We start from the raw sequence: 23,332 nt of genomic DNA, 5'->3' as shown, positions 1-23,332 counted from the left end.
CTCTGAATGGATCGCTCTGAAAGCCATTGTTATCCAAAACTGTCACTGTCATGTTGTCATGAAGGAGTTGCAAAATATTCACAAATTTATCAGGGCATCCAAGGATGGTCCAGAGAACAGTTTGACTCACAGTATCAAAGGCCTTAGTCAGATCAATAAACGCCATATATAAAGGTTGGTTCTGCTCCCGGCATTTTTCTTGAAGCTGTCATGCAGTGAAGATCATGTCCACTGTCCCCCTGGAAGGGCGCAAACCATTTTGAGATTCAGCGAGGACATCCTCTGAGATCGGCAGGAGGCGATTTGCGAGGATCCTTGCAAGGATTTTACCTGCGGTAGCAAGAAGAGAAATACCTCAATAGTTCCCACAATCTGTTCTATCACCCTTCTTAAAAAGGGTGATAATTATGGCGTCCCTAAAGTCTTCCGGGATCTCCTCCGTCATCCAGATTTTTTCAATGAGCTTATGAAGTTGTTGTGTAAGTTCAGGCCCACCTTCTTTAAAGACTTCAGCAGGAATCCCATCAGGTCCACTAGCTTAGTTGTTCTTCATTTGATTGATGGCTTTACTGATTTCATCCAAATTAGGGGATACTGCAAGCTCGTCTCTAGTTTGTTGTTGTGGAATTTGCGAGAAGACCTCATCAGCCACAATAGAGTTATGATTAAGGAGGCCGTGGTAATGCTCTTTCCAACGCAGTGCAACAGACTCTTTATCCTTAAGAAGTTTGGTACCATCCATTGAACGTAAGGGATTTGTACCGTAATTTGTTGGTCCATAGATGGGCTTTGTGGCATTAAAAAAGCCCCGTGCATCGTGAGCATCTGCAAAGTGCTGGATTTCTTGAGCTTTCTTTATCCACCAGGCGTTCTTAAGTTCTCTAGTTCTTCTTTGGACCTCAGCCTTTGCACTGGCATAGATGTTTTTCTTAGCAGCACAGTTAATGTCTTTCTGCCATATCTGGAAGGCTTTCCTTTTCTTGTCGATGATGTGTTCAATCTCAGTATCACTCTCATCAAACCAATCCTGATGTTTCTTAGTTTGGTATCCAATAGTTTGTTCACATGCTGCAAGAATGGAAGTCTTCAGTTTAATCCAGTGTTCCTCAACATTTTTAGGGAGTTCTGTCGGTAGATGTTCCTTGAGAGTTGTTTGAAAGCAGGCTCGCTTAATAGGATCTTGAAGGGCATGGATGTTCATTTTACGCCTTGGTCTTCTTCCTTGGAGCCTACGTTGAGGAACAATATTAATGGCCATAGTGGATTGAATTAATCAGTGATCTGTCAAGCAGTCATCAGCACTCATCATGGCCCTAGTGAGGAGTACATCACAACAATCTCTGGCAAGGACAATTACGTAATCCAGGAAATGCCAGTGTTTTGACCGAGGGTGCTTCCATGGTGTTTTAAATTTATTTTTCTGGCAAAAGCGTGTGTTTGTAATAACAAGATTATGCTTTGCACATTTAGTAAGCATAGAGTGTTCGAGGATCGGGATATTCGCAGGGAGACCAAAATGCTTATTGTACCTCCGACTTTAGTACGCCTGTGAAACATGGACCATTTAAAAACGCCACTCCCAACTTCTTGAAAGATTCCACCAATGCTGCCTCCAGAAAATTCTGCAAATTACTTGGGAAGACAGACGGACTAATGTTAGCGTTTTGGAAGAAGGAAAGACTACCAATGTTGAAACAATGATCCTTCAACATCAACTTCGCTGGACCAGCCATGTTGTTTGAATGCCGGATCACCGTCTTCCAAAGCAGCTACTTTATTCCCAACTTAAGGATGGAAAACGGAGTATCGGTGGACACCAAAAGAGGTTTAAAGATGTTCTTAAAGCGAATCTAAAAAAATGTAACATGAAGATCGAGAATTGGGAAGCCTTGGCCCATGAATGTCCCAAATGGAGGTCGGATATTATCAAAGGTGCTATAGTCTTTGAAGAAGCATGACTACAGGGCGAACGGGACAAACGAGCTAAGCAGAAGGCACGTCAAACAAATCCTCATCTTCCATGTGGAAACCTATGTCCTCACTGTGGGAGGCTGTGTGGATCCAGAATTGGCCTCCACAGTCACTTATGGACCCTCTTTACCCACGAGTGATCGCCAATGAATGAATGGAAGGAAGGGTGGGATATAAATCAAATAAATAAATAAGTAAATAAATAAATAAGTCGCCTCCTCTTTCTTCCTGTCACTCAATCTTTTGTGCTGCTAATCTTCGCCACTCCTTATGATTGTCTCCTCCCCTCTCACTTCCAGTTTGTCGCACTTACCGTCTGGGTGGACTGGACCACTGGGTTCTAAGAAGGACAGAGCAGCTACTGCTCCCGCCATTCTTCAAAGACACAGCACAGATCACCCCAATGAAGTTCACGGACAACTGCTGGTCCATGGAGCACAGCATGGGAACCCCTGCTCTAGGACAATCTGTTCACCTCTAAACAAAACTGGCCCCTAACACAAGCCCCGTCTATACCAAGGGAAGGCCACTATGGGCCAAATACAACACGCAGAGACCGTCCGTCCGTCCGTCCCTCCATCCACCCTTCCTCCCAGTAGGAGCCCACTATACCTATGCCTTCCTAGGGCAGCCAGCAAGCCTGCCAACAACTTTCAGCCTCACCCACCTACAGTGGTAGTGGGCACTGGGAAAGAAGGCACTTGCCCTCTCCTGGCAGTTCTGTGCCCCAAATCGGCCCACTGCTAGTCACTGGTCCACTCCAGCCTCGCCCAGATGGCTTCAATCACTAATGCAGCTATTTCTCAGAGTAAGATCCGTTTGGTGTGAGCGAGGAGGAGACCCTTCCTAAAACCAAATTGATTTCACATATGAAAATTCCTTGTTGCTCTTGTCACCAGCATATGTAAATAAAATTGATGGGATGTGTCTATCCCGTTAATAGAGCCACCAATTCATTCTCCAGCAGTGATCAAAATGGGCAATAAATTCTCAAAGACTCTCGGCGGGATGGGAAGCGGGACTGGCGGGCCCTCTGCCACCACGTCCCCCTCAGCTGCACATTCATCACTGAGCAGCCCTAAAGAGCATTTGGGTTTTATGCAGCCGGTGCCATTTCCTTCGGCAACACCCATCGAGACACAAATCTGTGCATCTCTCCTCGTCATCCAAAGAGTTTGCAGAGGGAAAGTGAAAATGCTTTCCTAACCATTTGTAAGTTAAAGGGCAGCTTTGCTTGATGGAGGAAGACTCCAGAGACCCATTAAAGTTAGCACAATATTCTCTCTCTCCCTTCTCCTCATAGAGATTTAAGTGTGTAACTCCTGACACTTCCTTTATAAAAATTTTAAACAGCTTCCTGCTGGCAACAACTCATTCCAAACAGTATATATCCCTTGGTGGGCGTGGGTTGCCACATGCTCTGCAGAACCTCCTCAGATGAGCTCCTCTTCTCCAGCCCTGAAATCTGCTGCCTCGTGTGGTGACCACCTCCAAGAGAGATGCAGCCTCTACGGTCAGGGTGAGAGCAAGAGCCTGCCCTTCCACGTCTGGGATGGGAATGGGGCACAGACACAGCTGGAACGGAGCTAGGCTCAACTCTTGGCAGCAGGGCTAGCACAGAGGAGGCCAGGAAGGAGGAGGGAGAAGAAAGGCCAACCTTTTGCCTAGGGCTCCAGTGCCCAGAGAGCTGCAGAAGACCAGGCTCAGGACTTCTGAGACCAATCCTCTCCCTTCTGAAGCCTTCTAAGGTGCATGGAGACTGGTGCCATTCCTTTCTGCCATGGCACAAATGCCCTCCTCCTCTCATTCCCCTCCTCACCTATAAACTTGCTGGCCAACTGCGAGAGCGCTGGCATGATAACAGAGTGAATTTTTCTCCCCCTCTCTGCTCAAGGCAGCATAGCAGAGTGAACGGGCAGAAAGCTGCCACCAGGTGCACCTCTGTGCGCCTTCACCATTTGCAGCCAGTGGCAATCAGCCAGCAGCTCCCGAAGTAGCAACCTGCAAGCTGTCTGTGCCCAAAGTAGCGTAGTGGGGCCCCACGACTCTGTCACATGGATGCATCCAAACTGCATGGACAGGCCCGTTACGTCCGAGAATTGCCCCCCACCCAAATATCTGCAAATCCCACAGGTTTCAGAAAACACAGTTCTGTTTTGCTGTATTTTTGTCTAGAGGCACAGTAGAGCAACATGGCTCCTTATTTGCTGCCTGTCTCTCCAAAGGGCAGAACAGCTGCATAGACATGAATCAGAGGCAGCCTGAAATGCTTTGGGTGGGATTTATTAAGGCAGCAGATAATGTCAGAAACCATTCTCCGGAAATGATGTGATCATCTGCAGGGCACAGAGGCCATTTGCAACATTCCCTCCGAGGCCAAGAGCCTGGGACTGCACCTCTTCCAGCCCCAGAGTCCTGATTTCAGGGTGAAAAAGACAAGAGGAGAGAGAGAAACTTGTGGAAGCCGAATATTTGAATCCTCTCACCTTTGTCGCAGAAGCTTTCAGGAGCTTCATGACTTCCCCCTCCCGGGCATAGTCCATGGCTGTGTGCCCCATTTCATTCCTCTGCAGGGGGTTGGCACCTGAAAAGGAAGAAGAAGCGGAACTCAACATGTGGGACAGAACCAGATGACGGGCAGCTCACAGCCTGGAAGGCTCTTCCTGGGCTCCTCTTTAACCTTGGGCTCCGAGCAGGGCGTGGGTCAGAAAGGGACAATGGGCCACCAGTGGCGGCACGGATGGATGTCAAAGGGCACAGCAAAAGGGAGGCGTCGCCAGGAACAATGGGCCTCAGCGAGGGAAAGCTGCGGCACGGATGGGAGCCACGTGAGAGGGAGTGAAAAACACCGCACGCACACACCGTCGGGAAAGCAACCCGTCCGCCCCCCACCCCCGCCAAGGGCCTACAGGACTCCCTGCATTGGGCTCCAATTAGGCACGGTGGTGCTTTTCGTCCACCGCCTCAACTGCAGCACTGCCCTGCTGTGAGCTGCTAATGTCCAACATGATGCTGAATGGTGACAGGAAGAGAAAGGGTGGGGGCGATCTGCCCCTTATCCACCCTTTGGTCTCTCCGTACAGACCCCTCATGTCTTTTTCTTAAGCCTCCACTTTTCCCTGCTATTTCTCGTCTCTGCACTCTCTCCTGGCTCCTCTTGTGTGGATTCACTTTCCCTTTAAATATTTAGCTGGCCTTTTTTGTCTCACTTTAAGATTTTTTTTTTAAATGCATCTTTTCTCTCTTGCATTTCCCCCTAGATGTGCTCTTTCCGTTTTTTGGTTGGCTTGGTTCCGTTTTTTCCCTGTGCCAAGGTTGCTTGCTATATTCTTTTAACTTTTTTTTTCTTATAAAACACCTTTTCCCAAATTGTCCAAAGTTTCCCCCTTTCCTTGCAACCACCCCTCCTTTTATCTTCCCCCCTCTTTTTTTAAAGACTGAGCTTGCAGGGAGGGACTTGAGTTTTTTTATTCCGGCACAACACTTTAGGCACTTGATAAATGATGGCAATGGTGATGAATAAGAAGAACGCAGGGCTTGGGAAACAGGTAGAGGTGTGCCCGAGTGTATTTGCACCTATCAGACCAAATGGCCATAATGATCCCTTAGCACTGAATGTTAGCAGCAACGTGCCTGCTTCAGTCCTGTGCATGTGCAATCATGTCAGGAACAGTCCTCGTGTTTTTTGCCCACAAATGCAAAAATGGAAGGAGTGGCTTGCCTTGCGATGAGAACTGGATAATGAAGGAAAGGGGCGAAGGAGCCCCACTATTTCCGTTGAAGAGGACAGTCTTTGTTACATCCTCCTCAAGCATCATCCATGAGAAACCATGCAGTCCATGCACACCACATGACAAAGACATATGTGTTGTTTATTTAAAAGAGCATGTTCCTAGTTCTCACGCGTGCAAGGTGCAGGGGACAGCTCTTCCTTAGAGACACTGTCAGCTAAGACACTGGGGGAGGGAGGGACAGTGGAGAGAAAACTGTCGCTCAGTGGCAGAGCTCGCGCGCTGCACACAGAGGGCCCCAGGTTCAACCTCAAGCAGTTCAAAACTTCGGTCTCCATTTAAAAGGATCTCGGGTAGGGAAGCTGGCAGAGACCTCCAAGAGCCATCTCCAGTCAGAAGAGGCAGGATCAGACTCAACAGACCAAGGCCCAACCTGGTGTAAGGCCATAGCTCTGTGGCAGAGCATCTGTTTTGCATCCAGAAGGTCCCAGGTTCAGTATCTGGCAGCATCTCCAGGGAGGGCTGGGAGAGACCCCCCTCCTGAAACTCTGGAAAGCCGCTGCTGGCCAGTGCTGACCCAGGGTCTGGCTCAGTATAAGGCAGATTCCCGTTTGCATCATCCAAATGGGCTTTGGGAAGAGTAACAGGTGGCCAGGGGACTGCACTCGTGTCCACTGTAGCATCACCGAGTCTGCAGAGCAAACTTTAAACCCCAGACCACATTTAAAACTCTCTGCTTGCTATCTTGGCTAAATGTGTAGTGCATTGTCAGCACTGTCTTATCTGAGAGGGAGGGAGGGACGGAGGGAGGGAGAGAAAGACAGAGAGAGAGAGAGAGATTAGCTATTTCCAAGATCCAGCATAAAGGGATCTATATTTGCTTACAGAATGAAAAATGTGCTCCATAAACATCCGACACAGAGTAATTTCTGTTGTGAGCACTGTCGCGTCCAATAAAGAATATGATCGGAACAGGTGAGATTATATACTGCCTGCCCTGGCCACTCAATATCTTTTAAAGAGACAGTGACCCACATATAACACAATTTTTTCCAGAGCTTTTTTGTGACACAACACTTTGCGCTCCTTCTGGAGGAGGAAGTTTTCTCTGGCCCCTCCAAGAGACAGCATCCTCGAGGCCAACTCTGCCTTCATCTTAGAGGACCTAAATTTCCTCCCGTTGATCTATTAATAACGGCTAACCAATATTGGTCTAATTCCCCTGTTAATGGCTTTGACGACTTGACTAATTGCTGCAATAATTGATAGAACCAGACTTGTACAACCGGTCGATCTTCACCTCCGGTACCGACGGCAATAAAATATTATGCTTTAATAAATAACTTGGTGTCAGGCCTCTGGCGAAGCCATCGAAGAGGTGGCCACTGGCTTCCCTAAGAGCCCTGGCCTGACCTCGGCCCCTCCACAGCGCTGGGGCAGCTGGCCCCAAGGAGCAGGGACCCACTCAATGCAGCCACGCTGGTCCGCTGGTCTTGGCTAGCTATTGCGTGGCAGCTGAGCGGCCTCCAACCTTTCAGAGTCTTTATGGGAGGCAATTTGTCACCTCCCACTAGCTGTCTCTGGCAGAGAATCAACACCTGGGCAACGCCCCAGGCTGTGCAAGGCATCCGCCCTCCACCCCCCTGCTCCCCACCAACTTTGCTCATATTAGTAGGCCCTGGCTTATAATATTTGATAAATAGCAGGCTGGCTCACTCCTCACACCACCACAGCAACGCAGAACCAGAGCAGCTGCGTAAGGTCACTCATTGGGGAAATATGTTTCTGTCTGTGGTATTGAAAAAAGTTTAGCGGACTGACGGGTCTCAATTTTTCAAATTTTATTAACTCTGTCCTCTTAATCATTTGTCTTGAATTCCTTCAGATTCCAGATAACTGTCAATACAGGGGACTCGGGGAAGCGATTATGGATGTACGCGACTTTGCCGGATGGCTTTAGTTTGTTAATAACTGCAGGGCTACTGGGGGGGGGGAACGAAATGTGCAAAAGAGAGACAGAGTAGCCGACCGGTGGGGGCTCGGCTGCAATGCTACTTTGTCAAATCCCCTATACAAAACTGGGGGGGGGGGAGCTGGAGGAGAGCCCATTTGTCTTACAAGGTAACATACAAACACAAGAACGGCCCTGACAGGTCTGGACCAAAAAGATCCACTTAGCCCAGCGCCTCAATCCGAAGGCACAGCAGCAGCCCCTTCCCTGCCCGCCCCACAATGTTGGTTTGTCCTCAGAATCTGTTACTGCTGGATATACTGCCTCTCAGCATGGAAGCCACACTAGCCTACCCGTGACTAGCCCTGACCCTCCCTGGTTTTTGGTCTGATCCCTTTCGAAACCCATTGCCACACACTGTGGCAGGGCGTTCCGTGAGCTCATCATTCGACAGGAGTCTGGTCTCTAGTTCTGTTGGCAGCCTGCTGTTTTTAAGGTGGTCTTCCGGTTTGTGATCTGCGCCAGTTTGCAACTGTTGTCGTTATTCTTTCTGACTTTTGTTTGTCTTTATTTTGCGCTTGTACATTTTTGTTGTCGGCTGCCTTGGGCAGAAATGGCTGCAGCTCAGTGGCAGAGCACCTGCCTTGCATGCAGAAGGCTTCACGTTCAATCCCCAGTGGCATCTCCAGGTAGTGCTGAGAGACGCTGCCAGCCAGTGTGGACAGTATTGAGCTAGATGGACCAACTAGTCTGACTCAGTATAAGGTAGTTTCCTATGGTCCTATGTAAAGGCATATTTATGATGATGATGATGATGATGATGATGCATAGGAACATAGGAAACTGCCTCACAGTGAGTCGGATTAATTGGTCCATCTAGGTCAGTAATAATAATAATAAGATTTCATAATAATTTAGTCTTTAAATAAGAAATATAACAGCAGGCAGCTCACCAACCCTCGATCTCTTTCCTCCCCATCTTCTATCACCCACACACCTTTTTGTCGGCAGGGGGGCTTCCTTATTTTTAGATGCGCCTCCCTCACAGACAGTAGCGTAGTGGCAAATTCAGAAGTCCAGGGTCCCTTCATGAGAGTCATAGCCACACCCCCTCACTTGCCGCTGAGTTGTGAATGAGATCCTTCTTAATGCCTTCTCCCACAACAACAGACATCCCTAGGAGCCAATAAGCATGAAAGGGGAGTGTTAGCTTCTGAGATGGGGCTTCTCAGTATTTGACTCAACTCCTGTCACTCTGTTGGCTCCAATCAGCAGAAAAGGACAAGAAATCATGTTAGAAGACTCTTCTCAGTGGCTAACATACTCCCCTTTTATACTGATTGGCTCATAGGATGCTGGAGACATACGGACCCTGCTGGGACCCTGCTCCCAAAAAAGTAAGTAGTCTAAGACACTCCCCCCCGGAGACCCTGGAAGACTACATCACTGCTCACAGAGTTGTAGTTCTAATAATGAACATGGCAAGAGAAGACAAGCAGAGGTTTAAAAGCTTGGTCCGCTGAGCTTAGAACCAAGATGGGGAACCTGTGGCCATCAAGATGTTGTTGAACTGGCTTAGAGAAAAGCACTCTTAGAGCACTCTACAAATATGCTTATGTAGTATAAGCTACAGAGCTGTAAACTCAGAGATCCACACTTCAAATTTTGCCTCATCAAATTGCTCTCTCAGGACCCACCCCCACACCTGATCTGCAAAATGCAGGTAAAAATACTGATCCACCCTACAAGGCTGGCATAAAGATTGTTGTTGTTATGTGCCTTCAAGTTGATCACAACTTATGGCGACCCTATGAATCAGCAACCTCCAGGAGCATCTGTCCTGAACCACCCTGTTCAGATCTTGTAAGTTCAGGTCTGTGGCTTCCTTTATGGAATCAATCCATCTCTTGTTTGGCCTTCTTCTTTTTCTACTCCCTGCTGTTTTTCCCCAGCATTATCGTTTTTCCTAGTGAATCATGTCTTCTCATGATGTGTCCAAAGTAGGATAACCTCCGTTTCATCATTTTAGCTTCTAGTGACAGTTCTAGTTTAATTTGTTCTAACACCCAATTATTTGTCTTTTTCACAGTCCATGGTATGCGCAAAGCTCTCCTCCGACACCACATTTCAAAGGAGTTGATTTTTCTCTTATCCGCTTTTTTCACTGTCCAACTTTCACATCCATACATAGAGATTGGGCATAAAGATTACAGAGATTTTATTTATTTATTTATTTATTTCACTTGTATACTGCCTCGTAGCCGAAGCTCTCTGGGCAGTTCAAATATACAATTTAAAATACATATTTCAAAAACAATTTAAAACACAATATTAAAATTTAAAACAATATAAAAACAATTTGAAACACATGCTAAAATGCCTGGGAGAAGAGGAAAGGCTTGATCTGGCGCCGAAAAGAGATGACATTGTTGGCGCCAGGTGCACCTCGTCAGCAAAATCTTTCCATAATTTGGGGGCCACCACTGAGAAGGCCCTCTCCCTTGTTGCCACCCTCCGAGCTTCCCTTGGAGTAGGCACCCGGAGGAGGGCCTTTGATCTTGAACGTAGTGTACGGGTGGGTTCGTATCGAGAGAGGCGCTCCATCAGGTATTGTGGTCCCAAGCCGTGTAAGGTTTTATAGGTCAAAACCAGCACCTTGAATCGAGCTCGGAAACTTAAAGGCAGCCAGTGCAAGCGGGCCAGAATCGGTTTTATATGTTCGGACCGTCTGGTCCCTGTTACCAATCTGGCAGCTGCATTTTGCACAAGCTGCAGTTTCTGAACCGTCTTCAAAGGCAGCCCCATGTAGAGTGTATTGCAGTAATCTAATTTTGAGGTTATCAGAGCATGGACAACTGAAGCCAGGTTATCCCTGTCCAGAAAGGGATGTAGTTGGGCCACCAACCGAAGTTGGTAGAAGGCACTCCGTGCCACTGAGGCTACCTGAGCCTCAAGTGACAGAGATGGTTCTAGGAGAACCCCCAAGCTACGAACCTGCTCCTTCAGGGGGAGTGCAACCCCATCCAGGACAGGTTGGACATCCACCATCCGGTCAGAAGAACCACCCACTAGCAGCATCTCAGTCTTATCTGGATTGAGCCTCAGTTTATTAGCCCTCATCCAGTCCATTGTCGCAACCAGGCACCGGTTCAGCACATTGACAGCCTGACCTGAAGAAGATGAAAAGGAGAAATAGAGCTGCGTGTCATCAGCATACTGATGGCAACGCACTCCAAAGCTCCGGATGACCGCACCCAACGGTTTCATGTAGATGTTGAACAGCATGGGAGACAGAACTGACCCCTGGGGAACCCCATACTGGAGAGTCCAGGGTGCTGAGCAATGTTCCCCAAGCACCACCTTCTGGAGGCGACCTGCCAAGTAGGAGCGGAACCACTGCAATGCAGTACCTCCCAACTCAGCGAGTCTCCCCAGAAGGATACCATGGTCGATGGTATCGAAAGCCGCTGAGAGATCAAGGAGAATCAACAGAGTCACACTCCCCCTGTCTCTCTCCCGACAAAGGTCATCATACAGGGCGACCAAGGCTGTTTCCATGCCAAAACCAGGCCTGAAACCCGACTGAAATGGATCCAGATAATCGGTCTCATCCAAGATAATTTATCTTTGAACACTAATGTGGTATATACATGTTATATATATATATACTCTTAAGCTGTATCAGAAAACTGTGCATAGGAACATAAGATCCTAGGAAGCTGCTTTCCAATGAGCCAGACCCACCGGTCCGTCTAGCTCAGTGTTGTCCACACTGGCTGGCAGCAGCTCTCCAGGATTTCAGGCAGGGCTCTCTCCCAGCCCTACCTGGAGATGCCACTGGGGATTGAACCTGGGACCTTCTGCCTGCAAGGCAGATGCTGTGCCCCTGAGCTAAGGCCCTTCCCCAAAGGAAACCAGTGGCTAGGAACTGGGTCTCACCAATCTGGGTCAGAAATTTGAGGAAGGTTTTTGCTTATCAGAGATGCAGTCATTGTTAAGCAGTTTCCCTGTAACAGCTGTTGGAGCAAAACACCTCACTGTGTATATTCTTCAAGGATATATTGCGATTTCTATTCTAATGCCTCAACATGCACCACAGCAGTCAGGATGGAGTCTTCCACTGTAAAGCATGGATTCCTCCCAAGCCCCTTCCTCTGTGGTGAGCAGAAGAAAGAGGAGAGGGTGGACCGGCACATGGCATGAATTCTGCTCAATAGCATATATTTGGAATGACTGGATGGGGTTGGGTATTGCTGATGCTCACCATCTTAAACATGGTACTCTTTGGGGTAAAGAAGGGAAGCTTCTGTTGGGTCAGGCCAGCAGATATGCGGTTGCTGCTCCCTGCAGGATGTAGCTTTGGTTCACTTGCTTGAATCATCTGGACTCATTGCTCTATATGTGCTGACAGAGCAACAACTGCAGTTGACTCAAAGGAGAGCTCAGCCTGGCTTGTGGAGCAGTACAATCTGAACTGGGTGGGTGGCTGGATCTGTGGAGCTCTGGCGATTGAACCATCTCCCCTTGCAGCCTGGGGTCAGGCTAGATGGTCTTCTGCTCCCTCCCATCTCTGTAATTCTACAAATAACCGCTTCGTAGTTTCTTTGCATGATAAAATTGCCATGTAAGTGCGATATCAAAAGCAGCAACCAGATTCATCAGATGGAAGGAATAAACTGACTGACTGCAAGATTTCTTCTCCTAGAAGCCACAGCAGGACCTCGCAAGCACGCACATGTACCGCATGTGTGAAATGTCATCTACCATCAGCAGGACTTACTTCAACCACCAAAACAGTCAGTCCAGTCTTTGCCAGGAGGAAGCAGCCTTCGTAGCTGTACAAGTATGACGCTGTGTCATCAGCCATCATCTCTGACAAGCCCTGACATCCTTATTGCTCTACATGGCTAGTTAAAGTAATAGAAAGAGACTCCTGTCCTCCTGAGCCTCACCGTGATTGAATTAACATGATCACCCTTTTTTCCAGTAAAACAAACGTGCTTCTGATATGGGGCAGCGCAAATACTTCACAGGTAGCTTTTTGAAACGGATACAGCAGTGGCAACACGCCAGCCACAATAAATCCAGCTCTTTGTGCCAACAGCTTATGGTTTTAATCACTTCCACCCATGTCAACATGTCACCCAGGGATGATGGGTGTAAGCCCTCTCCTGGTGTATTTAAACAGCTGATCTCACAAGGGATGGATACCAAGGTTTCTCTTCTGCCTACACCTACTAGGTCTTTCACCTTCGGAAGGCAGATGCAACAACTCACAGACCTCAGAGACTTCTTCCAATAATAGTAATTAATATTATTAGTATTATCATTGTTTACACAGCGCTACAGAATTGCTCAAAGGGCTTCACTTACATTATCTTGCTGTAATTCCATTTAAGGTAGGTCAGTGAGCAGAGAACACCCTTCTCAACTGCAGTATCACTGCCACATCTACACACAAGAGGAGCGTGCACAATGGAATTTCTTCAGAAGCCGCCTACAATGGTAAAATCCCTTTCATCAGATCCTCATCTAAGTCCGAGTCTGAACATTTTCTAGATATACTGTATGATTCCTCCATCTGAGCTGGTTTTTAATGGCCGGAAATCAAACACAGAAACAGATGCTACCTCCGGGATCAAAAGCAGCATACCTCTGAATACCAGTCTCTGGAGAACAGCAGGAAAGGGCTATTGCACCCAGGTCCTGACTTGTGGGCTTCTACGCGGCATCTGGCTGCCCACTGTGTGAAACAGTATACTCAGCTGGAGAGGCCCAGTGGCCTGATCCAGCAGCCAGGCTCATCTGGTGTCCTGATGTTCAGATATGAGATTTTTTTTCATATACAATATTTTATATTTTTATTAATACTAAAGTCCTGTTCAAGGTTGCCTGCCCTTTAACCAATTGATTGATTAATTGATGGGTTACATTTACATTTAAACGACATTTCATATTACCAAATCCTTAACTGAAGTTCTCTTTTGAGATGCAGATGAAAGTATGAAATTGTCTACAGCCCAACAAAAGCGACTACAATTGTTGTAAGAAAAAGCTACCTTTTAGTATTTTCTTTTCTAATTGCTGTACACAGTAACACTCAAACCAAAATGAAGATAATCAAACCTACCCTTAACTCACACACACAACACCCATCAAAATCTGCCCTTAAGAACGTAAGAACATAAGAAGAGCCTGCTGGATCAGGCCAGTGGCTCATCTAGTCCAGCATCCTGTTCTCACAGTGGCCAACCAGGGGCCTGGGGGAAGCCCGCAAGCAGGACCCGAGTGCAAGAACACTCTCCCCTCCTGAGGCTTCCGGCAACTGGTTTTCAGAAGCATGCTGCCTCTGACTAGGGTGGCAGAGCACAGCCATCATGGCTAGTAGCCATTGATAGCCCTGTCCTCCATGAATTTGTCTAATCTTCTTTTAAAGCCATCCAAGCTGGTGGCCATTACTGCATCTTGTGGGAGCAAATTCCATAGTTTCACTATGCGCTGAGTAAAGAAGTACTTCCTTTTGTCTGTCCTGAATCTTCCAACATTCAGCTCCTTTGAATGTCCACGAGTTCTAGTATTATGAGAGAGGGAGAAGAACTTTTCTCTATCCACTTTCTCAATGCCATGCATAATTTGATACACTTCTATCATGTCTCCTCTGACCCGCCTTTTCTCTAAACTAAAAAGCCCCAAATGCTGCAACCTTTCCTCGTAAGGGAGTCGCTCCATCCCCTTGATCATTCTGGTTGCCCTCTTCTGAACCTTTTCCAACTCTAGAATATCTTTTTTGAGATGAGGCGACCAGAACTGTACACAGTATTCCAAATGCGGTCGCACCATAGATTTATACAACGGCATTATGATATCGGCTGTTTTATTTTCAATACCTTTCCTAATTATCGCTAGCATGGAATTTGCCTTTTTCACAGCTGCCGCACACTGGGTCGACATTTTCATCGTGCTGTCCACTACAACCCCGAGGTCTCTCTCCTGGTCAGTCACCGCCAGTTCAGACCCCATGAGCGTATATGTGAAATTCAGATTTTTTGCTCCAATATGCATAATTTTACACTTGTTTATATTGAATTGCATTTGCCATTTTTCCGCCCATTCACTCAGTTTGGAGAGATCTTTTTGGAGCTCTTCACAATCCCTTTTTGTTTTAACAACCCTGAACAATTTAGTGTCGTCAGCAAACTTGGCCACTTCACTGCTCACTCCTAATTCTAGGTCATTAATGAACAAGTTGAAAAGTACAGGTCCCAATACCGATCGTTGAGGGACTCCACTTTCTACAGCCCTCCATTGGGAGAACTGTCCATTTATTCCTACTCTCTGCTTTCTGCTTCTTAACCAATTCCTTATCCACAAGAGGACCTCTCCTCTTATTCCATGACTGCTAAGCTTCCTCAGAAGCCTTTGGTGAGGTACCTTGTCAAACGCTTTTTGAAAGTCTAAGTACACTATGTCCACTGGATCACCTCTATCTATATGCTTGTTGACACTCTCAAAGAATTCTAATAGGTTACTGAGACAGGACTTTCCCTTGCAGAAGCCATGCTGGCTCTGCTTCAGCAAGGCTTGTTCTTCTATGTGCTTAGCTAATCTAGCTTTAATAATACTTTCTACCAGTTTTCCAGGGACAGAAGTTAAGCTAACTGGCCTGTAATTTCCAGGATCCCCTCTGGATCCCTTTTTGAAGATTGGCGTTACATTTGCCACTTTCCAGTCCTCAGGCACGGAGGAGGACCCAAGGGACAAGTTATATATTTTAGTTAGCAGAGCAGCAATTTCACATTTGAGTTCTTGGAGAACTCTCGGGTGGATGCCATCCGGGCCCGGTGATTTGTCAGTTTTTATATTGTCCATTAAGCCTAGAACTTCCTCTCTCGTTACCACTATTTGTCTCAGTTCCTCAGAATCCCTTCCTGCAAATGTTAGTTCAGGTTCAGGGATCTGCCCTATATCTTCCACTGTGAAGACAGATGCAAAGAATTCATTTAGCTTCTCTGCAATCTCCTTATCGTTCTTTAGTACACCTTTGACTCCCTTATCATCCAAGGGTCCAATTGTCTCCCTAGATGGTCTCCTGCTTTGAATGTATTTATAGAATTTTTTGTTGTTGGTTTTTATGTTCTTAGCAATGTGCTCCTCAAATTCTTTTTTAGCATCCCTTATTGTCTTCTTGCATTTCTTTTGCCAGAGTTTGTGTTCTTTTTTATTTTCTTCATTCGGACAAGACTTCCATTTTCTGAAGGAAGACTTTTTGCCTCTAAGAGCTTCCTTGACTTTGCTCGTTAACCATGCTGGCATCTTCTTGGCCCTGGCGGTACCTTTTCTGATCTGCGGTATGCACTCCAGTTGAGCTTCTAATATAGTGTTTTTAAACAACTTCCAAGCATTTTCCCAATTCAAACTGGCACCCATTCAACTAAAGCTTTAGTTCACTATCCTCCTGTGTAAGGTTGCACGCAACCTCCAAATTAGATTACTGCAATGCACTCTATGTGGGGTTGCCTTTGAAGACGGTTCGGAAACTGCAGCTTGTGCAAAATGCAGCGGCCAGATTGGTAACAAGCACCAGACAGTCCGAACATATAAAACCGATTCTGGCCCGCTTGCATTGGCTGCCTGTATGTTTCCGAGCTCAATTCAAGGTGCTGGTTTTGACCTATAAAACCTTACACGACTTGGGACCACAATACCTGATGGAGCGCCTCTCCCGATACGAACCTACCCGTACACTACGCTCAACATCAAATATCCTCCTCCGGGTGCCTACTCTGAGGGAGAGGGCCTTCTCAGTGGTGGCCCCCAAATTATGGAATGATTTTGTTGATGACGAGGTGCGCCTGGCGCCAACACTGTTATCTTTTCAGTGCCAGGTCAAGACTTTCCTCTTCTCCCAGACATTTTAGCATGTGTTTTAAATTGTTTTTATATTGTTTTAAATTTTAAAATTGTGTTTTAAATTGTTTTTAAAATATGTGTTTTAAATTGTATATTTGTTTTAATGTTTTTGATTGCTGTAAACCGCCCAGAGAGCTTCGGCTATGGGGCGGTATACAAGTGCAATAAATAAATAAATAAATAAATTTTCAGGGATGCTTCACTAAGAATCCTTCTGTCCAACCCAGCCCAGAAAATGATTTTAAAGACGTTTTGTTTTACTATATTTGAAAGCCTTTTTAAAAAAAGATGTTTTAGAGTGTTTTTGTTTGCTGCTCTGGACTCCTTCAGGGAGGAAGGGCGGGATATAAATTCAATCAATCAATCAATCAATCAATAAAATGCTTGCATTTCAGTTGTGTGAAGGAAGGAAGGAAGGAAGGAAGGAAGGAAGGAAGGAAGGAAGGAAGGAAGGAAGGAAGGAAGGAAGGAAGGAAGGAAGGAAGGAAGGAAGGAAGGAAGGAAGGAAGGAAGGAAGGAAGGAAGGAAGGAAGGAAGGAAGGAAGGAAGGAAGGAAGGAAGGAAGGAAGGAAGGAAGGAAGGAAGGAAGGAAGATCCAAAGTTGGGGAGCAGCTACCAGGAGAGCCTATCTCTGTACTCCATCACCAACTGAACTTTTTATCTATTAAATATATATACCACCTTTCTGCCAAGGCGGTTTACAATTTTTAAATCTTAAAATAAACAAATGGTATAAAACACAGAGCAGGAGAGTCCTCTCAGGCCAACTCCTCACTCTGGCTTTCCTTTGCTCTTGCCTTCCCTCAGGATACGGAGGTCTTCTGAAGTCCTGCTGGGGAGGTGGGCTGGGGCTGACCCAAGAGTTGTGTCAAGCCGTTGATGGAAATAGTCAGAAAATAATCAAGCCCACCCTTAACTCTCTCTCTCTCTCTCTCTCACACACACACACACTAAAATTTGCCCTCCCTTCTGACAAGGCCATGTCCAAGAGGTCGCTTTTGCCTGATCAAGAAGACTGCAGATGATATCTCAATCTGCCTGCGATTCCTTTTCCCCACAACTCATCCTGTCACATTTAAGTACTGCCTTTCAAGATCCATGGAGTTTCATCTTGTACTGCTCATGGATGCTGGAGGGGAGGATGGGTGTTATCCTTTCACATATGAACTGCACATAGTGGAGAAAAGCTGTGAAAACGATGAGATTCATCCAGCCCAGAATGACCCTTCAGAGGTGGTAGGTAACCTGGGAACATAATTGCCTACAAAACAGCAAGGACTTCATATATCTAAGAGAAGGTGGCAGCTCTATGGGTTGGTGGTTCTCTGGCCTGGGAGGCGGGAAGGCAACCTTTTCTAGGTGGGGTTGCACTCCCCCGAAGAAGGAGGTCAATGAAGCTCAATGTTGGAAGGTTCAAGGAAGGCAAAGGAAACGACATCTTCACATAGTGCACAGGGCTGGGAAGAAGGGTGGGATATAAATTTAATAAATAAATTATGAAATTTGATCCCATAAGAGGCAGTGATGGCCACCAACTTGGATGGCTTTAAAAGAGGGTCAGACAAATTCATGGAGGCGAATAATGTTATCAGTGGTTACTAACCCTGATGGCCATCTTCTACCTCCACTGTCAGAGGCAATATGGCTCTGAATACCAGTTGCCAAAGCCACAGGAGGAGAGAGAGCTCTGGTGCTCAGTTCCTGCTTACCGGTTTCCCATTGGGTCATCTGGATGACCACTGTGAGAACAGGATGCTGGACTAGATGGGTCACTGGCATGATCCAGCAGGCTCTTCTTATGTCCTTATATAGTTTGAGAACACTCCTAGATCAGGTGTGGCGAGCCTTTGGCCCTCCAGATATTGCTGAACTACAAATCCCATCAGCCCCAGCAACATGGCCAATTGCCAGGAATGGCAGGAGTTCTAGTCCAGCTCAAAGGTTTAGTTCAGCCTTTCCCAACTAGTGGGCCACCAGATGTTGTTGGACCACAACTCCCATCAGCCTCAGCCAGCATTGCCAATGGTCAGGAAAGATGGGAATTGTGGTCCAACAACATCTGGTGGCCCACTAGTTGTAAAACGCTGGTTTAGTTCAAAGGTTCCCCACACCTGTTCTTGATCCATGCTTGTTAAGTGGCTCTAAGTGACTCTGGGCCAACTGTGGTTGGTTTGCCAGCCATGACTATTCCTGAGCAGGGATAGTCTTGTCACAGTAACTCATACTCTGGTACCCTCCTGACTGGATTACTGTAATGTGCTCCATGTGGGGTTGCCCTTGAAGATGATCCAGGAACTGTTGCTAGCGCAGGATGCGGCTACTAGATTGTTGAGTGGAACAGCTGGGTGGAGCCACATAATAGTGGTGTTAAATAAACTGCACTGGCTGCCAATACATTTCTGGTCAGAGTCCAAGGTGCGGATGATGACCTGTGTGTAAACACCTTAAACGGAGTGGGTGTCATGGCCCCGTCAGAGGACTCCTCAGATGAGGACGACTCGGGAGTAACAGCAGCAGACCCAGGAGCAGCAGGAGACACGGAGGAGCCTCCTGAGAATCCAGCTCCTTCTGCCCCTCAGCTGCAGAGCACCCCAGGGACAGCAGAGGCCCTGCAGCCAGACACAGACAGTGAACAGGATACTCCCCCCTCACCTGCAGAACGTAGACAGCAGAAGGTCAGGCAGAAGAGAGGCAGGCCTGTCTCCTTAAGGCCCAAACGCTGAGGGCTCACACCTGCTGTCCATCCTGCTCTTTATAAGGCACACCTTGGCTGCAGCTTGTTGCTGACTGCAACGTCAGGCGTGGCTTTGTGTAGACCTAGTTTCCCTGCAGCATCTCTTTGACTGACCTCCTTGGCAATTGATCCCGGACCTCCACTGACCTCGCTTCTGGACTTCTGACTCAGCAAGTACGCTTCGGATAGGCCTGGCAGATTTACAACCCGACTGCTGGCTAAGGACTTTCTTTCCCTGCCAAAGACCCAGGAATTTCCAGCCCCCCCTGACACTGCTGATGCAGTGTAGAGCTGACAGTGGGACCCACATACTCAAAGGAGCGCCTCTCCCAATACTGTCACCCTAGGCAATAAGAAAATCCCCTGGGGAGGCCCTTCCCCATGTCCCATCTTTTGGAAACCTTACACTGTGGGGTGATGTGGGAAAAGGGTCTTGTCCATACCAGTGTCAAAATGTGGAACAACTCTCCTTCTGAGGTCTACCTGGTGCCAAGCCTTAGTCCAGTTTTGGTGCCAGGTTAAGACCTGGCTATTTTCTCCAGCATTTACGAATTGCTAACTGTGCCATGTAATATGGCAATCATCACAACATGGTAGTCAGCTGCTCTTATTGTTATTCATTGTTTATCTGTTCCTGTTTTACATGCATTTTTGCACCCCGCCCTGAAATCAATTTGATATAGGACAGGTTATAATCATTTCAAGGAAGAAAGAAGGGCCCGCATGGTCACACCAAGAGCCCATCTAGCTCAGGATTTTGCTTCTAGCCAGATGTTCTCAGGAAGCCCCCTGTGGTTTTCTCTCCAGCATTGCACATTGTGCCTCTCAACACAGAGGTTCTATCTGAACTACCATGGCTGGTGAACAGGGGAAGTACAAGCAACCTTTCCTGAAGCCTCCCAGGAACAGGAGGAGGAGATCTAGAAAAGAGGGTGCCACAGAGGGGCCCCTGTGTCCCTCTCTCTGCTCAGATCACAAATGTTAGACGGGCAGCTGTTAACACAGAGATGCCATCCCTGGAGGCTCCTGCTAGGATGTGGAAGCTACTGCAAGCTACAAAGAAATATAAGATGCTGTCCCTGTAGCTTAGTATTCCCAACACTGACTGTCAGTGGCTCTCCAGGATTTCATATCCAGGTCTTTAGCAGCCCTACCTGAAGATGCCAGAGATTGAACGTGGGGCTTTTTGTGTGCTTTGCCACTGAGCTACACTCTCCACAGCTTAAAGGTGTGTGTCCACCAAGGTTTAAAAAGTATTTCAAATTCCTATATGTCAGAATCATATCTGCAAGGACCTGCTAAGAGTTGGGACGTGGTAACGATCTCAAGTGCTTCTGAATTTTCTGGCTCTGGTATCTATGGCCAAAAGGGAGTCTTCTACACCAAAGGTGCAGTTAACTCCTCTTACCGGATCATAATTATTACTGCCAACAAGCTGTTGATGTTCAGCTACAGTAACATTAGAAACTATTCTGATGTGCAGAAAAAGAATGCAATCCGTTCCTATGTGACTGTACCAGTTCAGACAGCAGGTAAGGAAGAGGCGACGTGTGGAGGATAAGGCTGTCAGTGGGGCCAGTAGTCGTGATGGCCGTGTAAAGCCATGTCTCTCAGAACTCCAGCTGCTGAGGAATACGAGTGGGGAGATGCTGCTTGCAGGCTTCCCTTTGGGGCATCTGGATGGCCACTGTGACAGCAGGAGGCTGGACTGCAGGGGCTCCCTTTGGCCTCATCCAGCAGCCAGGTTCTTCTTACATTTCTGGTGCTCTCTAATGTCAGAAATCATGCTGGTATAGCACAGTGGGGAGGAGAGCCTGGCTGGGAGTCCAGAGTCTGTCAGTTCAAATCCCCGCTCGTGTCTCCTGGGCGTCAAGGGCCAGCTAAAGATCACCCCACAGGGAGTGGCTCAGGGGTGACGTGCCCTGCCACCTGTGCAGCCGTGGGCAAGCTGCACAGTCCCAAGGAGCCCAGTGGCCCCCCAGCTGGCAGTTGCGGACAAGGAAGGGGCTGGCTTGTGCACCTGTGACAAGATGAGCAGGCCCTGGCCAGCTGGGGAAGACTAGCCTCAGAGGGAGGCAATGGGAAACCCCTCTGAATACCGCTTACCGTGAAATCCCTGTTCGTAGGGTCGCCATAAGTCAGGATTGTCTTGAAGGCAGTCCATTTTCCAATGTCAGAAATGGCCTGGCACATGGAAAGTTGGCATATTATAGAGATTTAGGTTTCAAGCCTAGCCCTCTTCTTATGCTAATTTCCCAGACACAGCGGAATTTTTATTTGAGGGGGAATTCCGACATGCAGAAACCTCTCCCCCTTTGACAGAAGTGTAGTCCCCCAAGAAGGAATTTCACCGCCACCAGCCGCAAAGGTGTGAACCTTCTCGGCCGGAGTGTAGAGCAAGGAAAGGAGACCAGAACAGCAGCCTTGCTTTTGTCGCCCCCCCATCTCTCTCACACACACTCCCGACCCATCTCTATATAGTGCTATTAAAGGTCTTACAAATGGTTGTGTCAGTGCAAAAACCTCTGTGCCCAGAAAGACTTCGGAGGGCTCCATTTGTTCCCCACCCTGTGGGGAAACTATTCTTAAAAGCTTCGACACAGACATAAACCTGCTGCTGGTCAGGCGCTTATTGTGCTCCTCGTGTCGGGACGCTGGAGCCCTTGATGCCGTGACATGATTGGCTTTTACATCCTGGTCTCGCAGGAGTTTAATTACTGGTCTGGGGCTGCTGGGTTGGAGCTCGCTGACTTCAGATATGGGGGGGTCGATACTGCCGGCCCGCAACATATTGAGCCCTGGTGCTGGCAGACTCTATTGCACTATTTAATCATCTTTTGCAAAATTTACAGTGCAACAGAAGGAATCAATACAGAATTTATCACATTCTCTTGTAAATATGAGCAGAGAGAGAGAGACCCAGGCACAGAGCAGGGAATGTGTTAAGCCCCTGGATGGAGAGGGCTTAACATACGCTCCCCAATTTTAAGGGCAAACACACACTGTGCAGACATAAGAGTGACATTAGCAGCCTGTTCCTCTGGAGGTCCCTAAAACCAGCAACTGCAGTGGGGCAGGCTAGACGTCCTATTTTCGCCAGAATCCTTTGGTCTGTTTGGACAAGGAGACTTAGAAAATACTCCTCCTGAGTTCTGAGTTTACACGCACAAGTTACAGGTGCAACGTAAGACTGAAGCAATGGAGTATGTCTGTACTCCTGTTTATGTGGATAGGATTCTTCTCGCTCGCCTCCATCACACATTCTCCTGCGTCCATATCTGACCTCTCCAAAGCTTTGCACGGAGCTACATCATCAGGGGGGCTTTGTTGTTGTTATGTGCCTTCAAGTCGACTACGACTTATGGCGACCCTATGAATCAGCAACCTGCAAGAGCACCTGTCATGAACCACCCTGTTCAGATCTTGTAAGTTCAGGTCTGTGGCTTCCTTTATGGAATCAATCCATCTCTCGTTTAGTCTTCCTCTTTTTCTGCTCCCTTCTGTTTTTCCCAGCATGATTGTCTTTTCAGCATTATTGTCAGGGGGGCTATGCTAACCTAATCACTGGAGTAGACAACAGCTTCACAAGTGATGACTGACACTGCATAGGGGCAAGAGCACTGCCCCACCCCCCCACCCCAGGTTTGTTGACGCTTTTTGCCTTGCAAAACTGCTGGTGGAGGGATCCGGGTGCAGGGACAGGTAGCCCGTTCATGGAATGTGCTGCAAGAGAGCCCATTAAAAACCGAGCCCTTTCCAGCTGGCAGCCACATGAAGGGCATCTAATTCTGAACTGAGAGCAGAAGGGCCCCTTCCAAATTACATTTTCAGGTATACACTTGCCACCTAAGATGTTTTAAGAAAATCAAGAACAACATGAGCAAATTATTATTTCATCTTTTGAGAGGGGAAATAATCATCTGATGCAGCACAGGGCTGTCCTAAAGAACCTTACTCAACCAAAGAAGATAGGCATGCCTTAAGAAAATAGCCCAGTATATTAGAAACATCACCTGTGAGACAGTGGCCAGGTGC

General features: G+C 47.4%; 1 protein-coding gene across 4 annotated transcripts in view; it reads right to left on the bottom strand.

Annotated features, from left to right (window-relative positions):
* The window catches only part of CLPB (ClpB family mitochondrial disaggregase), a 116,234-nt gene that overhangs the window by 49,905 nt on the left and 42,997 nt on the right, over window positions 1–23,332 (bottom strand). For all 4 annotated transcript variants that reach the window (XM_061629162.1, XM_061629163.1, XM_061629160.1 and 1 more), the window contains exon 6: window positions 4,458–4,555. In XM_061629162.1, coding sequence (XP_061485146.1) covers window positions 4,458–4,555 — 98 coding nt within the window. The remainder of the gene's footprint in view (window positions 1–4,457; window positions 4,556–23,332) is intronic.

The sequence above is a fragment of the Rhineura floridana genome, chromosome 5, assembly GCF_030035675.1.
Source record: "Rhineura floridana isolate rRhiFlo1 chromosome 5, rRhiFlo1.hap2, whole genome shotgun sequence".
NCBI classification, from domain to species: Eukaryota; Metazoa; Chordata; class Lepidosauria; order Squamata; family Rhineuridae; genus Rhineura; species Rhineura floridana.
Note: the sequence above shows the minus strand (reverse complement) of the source record. Positions and strands in the feature narration are given on the sequence as shown.